This window comes from Punica granatum, chromosome 4, assembly GCF_007655135.1.
Source record: "Punica granatum isolate Tunisia-2019 chromosome 4, ASM765513v2, whole genome shotgun sequence".
NCBI lineage: Eukaryota > Viridiplantae > Streptophyta > Magnoliopsida > Myrtales > Lythraceae > Punica > Punica granatum.
The window spans coordinates 28,802,801-28,810,831 of NC_045130.1; the positions used below are offsets into that span (position 1 = coordinate 28,802,801).

Consider the following 8,031-nt stretch of genomic DNA (forward strand, 5'->3'; position numbering starts at 1 on the left):
CTCCCTTTCGGCCTTAAGCTCTTTATTTTTTTATTTTTATTTTTCAGATTTTTATTTTGAAACATTGGGACCCATTCGGCCAATAACCCTGAGCCACGTGGCATCGTGAAGTACATGTCATTAATTCTTGTTAAAATTAATGGAGATATGGACGCCATGCTAATATTGTTATCAGATCGATAGTTGATATTTTTTGTGCAAAGGAATGTTCTTTCTAAAATCGTTAAATGTAAAAAGTTTGGGACTTTTTTGGTTATTAACCTATAATAATGAGATAAAAACTCTAGTAACTTTCATTGCCAGGAAAAAAAAAAGACCAACAATTTGAGAAATAATAGACTTTTTTTTTTCCTTCATAGGTAAGAAGCAATGGACTTGTCTTACCTAGTTGTGAAGTATATAATGATTATTAGGAATTATATTTCACATCATGCAAAAGGTAGTAAGAAATAATCATTCTTCTTAATGAATTATATTATAACTAATGATAAGAAATTCTAGAAAGTAGGGACCTTTTCTTTTTATCTCAAATGGTAATAAGAACCTTTCACAAATCCACAATAAAAATGAATACAAGAGAAAATGTCAAACCGGATATTACAAGAGTAGAATAAACGGTTTATTACTGTGTAAATTACAAATGATAATAATGTGAAAAATCACATCAGAGTTCACGGATGCAATTTCAGATTGCTATATTGAAACAATTAATTTTGATAAGTTATGTATGGCACTTCTATTCAGTTACGTATGAGGTCCCATTCAATATATAAATTCAATTGGTGCAATAATTAAGGCCATGGACAAACTTAAAGTATTGCATGCTTCCAAAAAAGAGAGTTGCACAAATTTGAAACTTGCACATGAGTGAAAGTGTGAAACATTTGGGGAGCATCTGGAGATTATATAATATAGGCTCTACATTTTTTGTCATAAAAATGAAATATAAAAATTAACACAATTGATCCATAAATATCTCCAAACTGGAAAAAAAAATATAAATTAAGATTATCAAATATTATATAGATAGTAAAATGTCCTCATATAGTAAAAAATTATTTTGCTATATTGATATTTTATAAAATAAATATTCATTCAATTTTTAAAATTCAAAAATTCGTGATTTATTAAATATTATGCAACTAACAATGTCTAATTAGAATTAAAAAAATATTACATTTTATGCTCATGAAAAATCTTTCTAAAATTTTTTAAAATATTATTTATAAAAAATTATTATAAAAATTAAACAAACTAAAAAAATAAAGAAAATTCCATTAAGTGATATAGGTATTCTGTGGCCAACTGATCGAGCCTCCCATGTTTTGGGCATTGGGCATTTAGCCCCATTCTTATACCAAAAAAAAAAAATTCAAAGAAAAAAATGAAATTATTTAAAATGAAAAAAGAAAAACTTGCAAGCGAAGTAGGGAAGTCCGAAATTCTAAAACCCCAAAAACCGTAAACCCTAAACTAAACTCTTCATCTCATTCTGCTTACTTCCCCATTCTTCTCCCTTTCCCTTCAGAACCCCAAAACCTTGGGAACCATGTCGACTCTCTCTCGTATGGCTGCTGGCAAATCCCTCTCCGGCCAACTCTACAGGGAGCGCAACCTCAAGCGCCTCGTCGAGAAGTTCAAGGAATCATCCACCGTCGACCGCTTCCGCACCAAGACCGGCGTCTACGAAGACACGGTCCGCCGCCTTGCGGCCGCGAAGAAGTTCCAGTGGATTGAGGAGATCTTGGAAGAGCAGAAGAAGTACAGGGACATCTCCAAGGAAGGATTTGCGGTGAGGATCATCAGCCTGTACGGGAAGTCGGGCATGTTCGAGAATGCCCAGAAGTTGTTCGACGAAATGCCCGATCTGAAATGTGACCAAACCGTTCTATCTTTCAATGGCATCTTGTCTGCTTGTGTGAATTCGAAGAAGTTCGATGTGATTGAACGGCTGTTTAGGGAGTTACCGGGGAAGTTGTCGGTGGAGCCCGATTTGGTCTCATATAACATTGCTATCAAGGGATTCTGTGAGATGGGTTCCCTAGACTCTGCAACTTCGATGCTCGATGAGATGGAGAAGAAGGGTCTGGTGCCTGATTTGGTCACGTTCAATACTCTTTTGAATGGGTTTTATGGGAAGGGTAAGCTCGATGACGGTGAGAAGATTTGGGGTAGAATGGAGAGGAGCTGTATTGCTCCTGATGTCAGGAGCTACAATGCAAAGTTAGTCGGACTGGCTTCGGCTAAGAAAATGAAGGAAGCTGTTGAGGCTATCAATGAAATGAGGAAGAAGGAAATCAAGCCCGATATCTTTAGTTTCAATGCTCTGATCAAGGGCTACGTTGACGACGGTAATTTGGAAGAAGCTAAGTTCTGGTATGGGGAGATAGAGAAGAGCGAACACGATCCGAGCAGATCTACTTTAGCTATGCTCATTCCATTTGCCTGTGATAAGGGTGATCTGGAGTTCGCATCTAAACTCTCCGAGGCGGTTTTCCTTACAAAGTGCCTGATTGATTCGACAATTCTGCAAACGGTGGTAGACAGTTTGGCGAAGGAGTCGAAGAGTGAGGAAGCGAAGAAGCTTGTGCAGCTCGGGAAGAGTAACAAGTACCGCCTCTATAAGTTGAAACTTCCTTCAGGGAATTAGTTTGCATTATTGGGTTTTTAGGAGTTAGAATCATCATTTCGTTGTAACAAAACTTAAAAAGCTGAAGAGGAACCTTCTTGGGCTACAGGCTACAAAGTTTTGAGTAAGTTTTTCGTCTTAGCTATAATCGAGCTCCTGCCCGCAAAAATAATTGCTTACGTGCTCTTTCTGAAGGATTAGGCTTTTGAAGTTTGGTACACCTAGTAATTAGATGAATTTGCTTATGATCATTGCCTTACCCTTATGTAGGAGCTGCTTTCTGTTTCCTATTATTACAAAAAACAAGGCTCGGCAATACGATCGGGGCATGGGTGTTTCCTGTTCAGATATGGTTATGGCTAATTGGCATCTTGGTCGCATATACTCAAATGTGATTTGAGATCTATCTCTTATATATTTTAGAAAAGACTGACTGGTAAATGGCGAAATTTGCTATTCTTAAGCCCGATAGTGTTCCAATCATTTTAATTCCCAGGTTCCTTGTTCTGGGAAATCAGTGAGTGGGAAACTTGGATATGCGACTGCACCTGACACTCGTACCTGGGGCTGTTTATCATATTATAGGTTTGAGTCGGCTCACGCCTGACGAATATGAAATTAGTTTTGCTACTTTGCTTATATGTTTCCATGATTTGTTGTTTTACACAAGAAGATTTCGGTGGCAAAATTCATAGATTCCAACTGGGGGCACCGATTGGCATGGAGCTTTGAAGGAAATGGAACTTTCGGCAACGAGGTATGCCTAATAAGGAAGACATGGGGAGAAAGATTGGATTACCCTGCCCCGTCCCTTTAGCTCCCTTTAGAATAGCCCGAGAGAGAACCTCGATAGCTGCCGGAAACTGGGAGGAAATTCATGCATGCTTTGATCCAAGCCAATACAAGTCTCAGGTAAACCCAATGGCCCCAAGCAAATTCAGCAAAACCTATCAATCTACAGTCAAATGTTTTGATCAAGTCAATCTTAATTGTGCATACGGGCGATACGCTCTTTCTTATATCAGAGATTCTCTCCTTTAACTAAAGCACTCTTAAGCCACCGTTTGGTTCATAAAAAATAAGGGGGGAATCAAGATTGTAGGTGTTTGGTTCAGGAGAATCGAAAATCGAATTCCCTCATATAGGGGAATCGATTTTCCCATATTGAAGAATCACCCATTCCTTGGTTGCCGCAGAGAATGGGAAAGGGAGAATCAAAATTAATTTATTTTTATCTAATTTTGGACTGAAAGTTCAATTAAAAATGAAAAGAAAATCTTGTAAATAGTCAATAAATAGCAAATTGATTGAAAGATTAGCTCTCAAGATCAACAAACATAGTTAACCTATTAATTGGTGAGATATTTCATCGATCAACAATTTCAAGATACGTTATATAAATAATATTACTTGTTAATTATCCACTAGAAATATTACGAATAATTATCATACATTGGAGGAAAAGTACAAAACCTTATTGTGGTTTGAGCTTGGGACAAATTGGATCATATGATTTTTTGAGAGATAACTAACACTCTGTGGTTTATTTCGTGAGACATAATGGATCTCACTGTTAGTTTCTTTGTCACTTTCGATTCTCAAACTTTTCATTTTGCTATTATTACCCTCAAACTTTCAACATTTTGCACCAAGGATGCTGGAAACCTCACCAAAGGTGGAAGGGGCTTGGGCCACCGATCGGCCACCTCGACCTCATCACCAAGGTTGCAGACACCCACAGAGAATGCTAGAAACCTCAAGGGTGAAGTCAGGTCGCCGATTGGTAGCCCTGCCCCGAATTGACCAGGATCTCAAACTTGAGATCCCAGCGAATTCGTGGGCGGGGGCTTCTAATCTGTGACCTTTACCCCACCTCCATGGTCCCCGGTATCCTCTGTGGATGCAAGTGACCTCGGTGGTGGGGTTGGGGTCGCCGATTGGTTGACCCAGCCCTTTCTTCTCTCTCTCTGTTTTTTTTTTCCTTCCAAATTTTAGGACCAAATTGAAAAAAATTCAAAATTTGAGGGTAATAATGCCAAAATGAAAGGATCAAAAGTGATGAAAAAACTAACGGTGAGATTTATTATGTTTCACGAAGTAAACCACAAGGTATTAGTTATCCCTCGAAAAATTTCAAGCTCCAATTTATCTCTCAAATCACAGGGGGCTTTTGTACTGTTCCCTATTGAAATTTGATTTTGATTATGAAGACAATGAACCAAATGGAAGCGGATAGAATTGGATTATGGTTCCTTATTAGACCAAACAAAAATGGAAATTTGTCATTCCATCTCATTCCACCTCATTCCATTTCCGTTTCTATTTCCATACCCGAACCAACTTTGCCCTAATTACCATTGACTAGAATGCGACACTGCTTTATTCTATCAGCAAAGAAGCTCGGTAAGACAAATACGGCAAATGAATTTGAATCATTTTTCGGCCACGACTTCACAGTTGCCCCTTCTTGATGATTCAAATTAATTTGCCTCGGGCAATCTACAAGCTTGAAAGGCCTCTTATGCCATTTCCAAATTAAATTAAAAAAGAAAGGGAAGAGAGAGTATATAACGTAATGATATGCGTTCTTACCTGTTAACTAAAAGATTGCAAATTCGATTATCGTGATGGGACTATTTGTACCTCTTGAATTTTTAGAATTTTTATTTAATTATATTAGGTTTGCTCCTTTCAGTGACTGCCTCTGTATATATATATATATATATATATATAATTTGAAACTCTACAGGGCCCATATGCATCGGCCCGCAGCCCATCTTAGACCCACCCAACCCATAGCACAATACGCCAGTCTTAAAAACCCTAGTCTTCGCCCTGCTCCTGCTTTTACCCTCTGTGTCTGTTTCCTTCCGCCGACGCTCCTTCGCTCTGTGTTTCCGTTGCGCGGCCTCGACCTCCTTGGAAGTTGTACACCGCACCCACCAGCATGGACGCTCAGGTTCAGATCCCCCTATCTCTTTCGGTCTCTCTATCTGTTGGTCTGTTTGTTCTTTGAGCTGTCCGTTTATGATGGCCTGACTTTCGTTGCAGACGGAAAAGGCATTTCTGAAGCAGCCGAAGGTTTTCCTCTGGTTAGAGTTCCGGCACTTAATCATCTGTTCCGTATTTTGTTTCTCTGATTGCTTAGTTAAGTAGACATCATCGACTTCTTGTTGCATTCCATCCGATGGTTGCACCTTCTGGGGACTGATTTGGATGCAGTGTTGAAAGACCCGTTTTTGAGCTTCTTGAGATCCCAAATTAATGCGCACTTGTTTCTCATGGGTGATCGTATAGGAAGTGTGATATATGTGTCTGTGTATATGAGACTTCAATATCGTGATGTAGACTGGGAGAATTTGGCTGGCTTAATGAAGTTCATGCCTTGATGTGTTTGGAAATGGTAGTTGTGTGACTCTATGCATCTGCTGGCAAATTTTGTAGCTCGAAGAAGTCAGGCAAGGGTAAGAGACCGGGGAAAGGAGGTAACAGGTATTGGAAGAGCATTGGGCTAGGATTCAAGACTCCCAGGGATGCTACTGAAGGTAACGTAATGATACTTATTTTATTATTTAGCCATAAAGAAAGTAAGAATTGATGGAAACACTTGATTTATCTGGTTAAAAGGGTTGCTGAAGCTGCTGCCTGCAACCGGATATATGGTATTCACTGATTAATGGTTATAACGAATGAAGTTGTTAGTTATGTGCTGCATTCAGATCAACATATAGTGTCTACAAGATCTTGCAAATGTCTTTGGCTTTATTCTCCACTATGAGTTGTCGTGTCAGTTATTAAGGCCCTGTTTGGATTCAGGAACAAAAAATTTTAACTTTTAACTTAACATACTACACAACAAAAACACACATTTACCAAGTCAAAAATTTTAACTTTAACTTTAACTCAACACACTACACAATAAAAACACACGTTTTCCAAGTCAAATTTATTATCACATCTCATTTGTCCTTTTCCACAATCAAAATCAAAATCAAAATCAAAGTTACTTTAACTCTGAATCCAAACGCACCCTAAGTTCATGAAAGCAAATTTTGGATAATTATTTGGGTGAAGTCCAGGCATGCTGCAAGTTGAATCAAAGCTATTCATTTTTAGGATTGTATGTATACTTCCAGATGTAGTGGGTATTTGACTGATGGTTATCTGCTTGAGCATAATTGCAGGTGCTTACATTGACAAGAAATGCCCATTCACTGGCAATGTTTCCATTAGGGGTCGTATCCTTGCTGGTACTTGCCACAGTGCTAAGATGATGAGGACCATCATTGTCCGCCGAAACTACCTTCACTTTGTGAAGAAGTACCAGAGGTTGGTTACAATTGATCACTGGCCATCGGTTAAGTTGTTACCTTTCCCTTGAGCCCTGTCTGAGAAGCTATTCATTTTCTCTTTTCTAGGTATGAGAAGAGACACTCCAACATCGCTGCCCATGTCTCCCCATGCTTCCGTGTCAAGGAAGGGGACCATGTAATTATCGGACAGTGCAGGTAATTTCAATTTTCTGGGTCTTTGTTTCTGTATGCCTAGAGTGCTGGGTCTTTACTGAGACGCTCTGTATGTTTTCTCTGGATCAGGCCATTGTCGAAGACTGTGAGGTTCAATGTGCTGAAAGTGATCCCGGCTGGGTCGTCTGGTGGTGGCGGGAAGAAGGCATTCACGGGAATCTGAGTTTAGACTGCTGCAGTTTCTTGAGTTTTGGTGTTATATTTGATAGTGAAGCTTAAATTGAGCAATTTGGGGTTGGATAACTCAGATGTTATCTTGCTTATGGAAATGACGTTTCTGTCATCAAGATTTTGTACGACTTTGTTATATCCATTATCAGTTCAATTTGAAGAGTAGATTGATTGTAAAACTTTCGATCCACGGAACATTTTAGTGACTTAGGCTTGTCGCTATGGCATGTCCTGATCTAGCATGATTATGGTACGAGGGCAGACAATTTTAGTGGGTTTATTAAATGATATTGATAAGTTATTGGCAAATACATTTCTACACTCAAAATTAATACAAAGTGTGTACATTCGCTGTCTATTAGTTATTACAGCAATAACTAATTGGCAGCAACAACACAAATTGATTTTGTTAATGAACTTTTAATCATACATGTATATATATTATTAAAACATATAATATAAAATGTACACGTAATATGTACAAATTATTGAAATACGAAAAATTTTATATACGTGGGGAATTCGGGCCACTCTTTAAATAATATTCATAAATTCAACTATAAAAAATTTTAAAGTAAACATGGAAGAATACAAACACACGCAAAACTTTGTGTACATTTTATGTTATTTGAACACCACGTATATAAAATCGGCCAATTCGATTTTGTCAGACAGAACCATTTGAAAAAAGCTCATTGTTGAGAT

General features: G+C 38.1%; 2 protein-coding genes across 2 annotated transcripts; both read left to right on the plus strand.

Moving 5' to 3' along the window:
• The first annotated feature begins 1,380 nt into the window (after positions 1 to 1,380).
• LOC116206094 (pentatricopeptide repeat-containing protein At1g55890, mitochondrial-like) lies at positions 1,381 to 3,009 on the plus strand. The gene has a single exon (XM_031538859.1). The coding sequence runs from the start codon at positions 1,550 to 1,552 to the stop codon at positions 2,648 to 2,650; it is 1,101 nt and encodes a 366-aa protein (XP_031394719.1). The 5' UTR covers positions 1,381 to 1,549; the 3' UTR covers positions 2,651 to 3,009.
• A 2,420-nt stretch (positions 3,010 to 5,429) lies between these two features.
• LOC116202244 (40S ribosomal protein S11-1) lies at positions 5,430 to 7,532 on the plus strand. The gene is made up of 6 exons (XM_031533707.1): positions 5,430 to 5,588; positions 5,681 to 5,721; positions 6,074 to 6,174; positions 6,814 to 6,958; positions 7,048 to 7,137; positions 7,225 to 7,532. Exons 1-6 carry the CDS (start codon positions 5,577 to 5,579, stop codon positions 7,316 to 7,318), a joined length of 483 nt encoding a protein of 160 aa, XP_031389567.1. The 5' UTR covers positions 5,430 to 5,576; the 3' UTR covers positions 7,319 to 7,532.
• Positions 7,533 to 8,031: the final 499 nt, after the last annotated feature.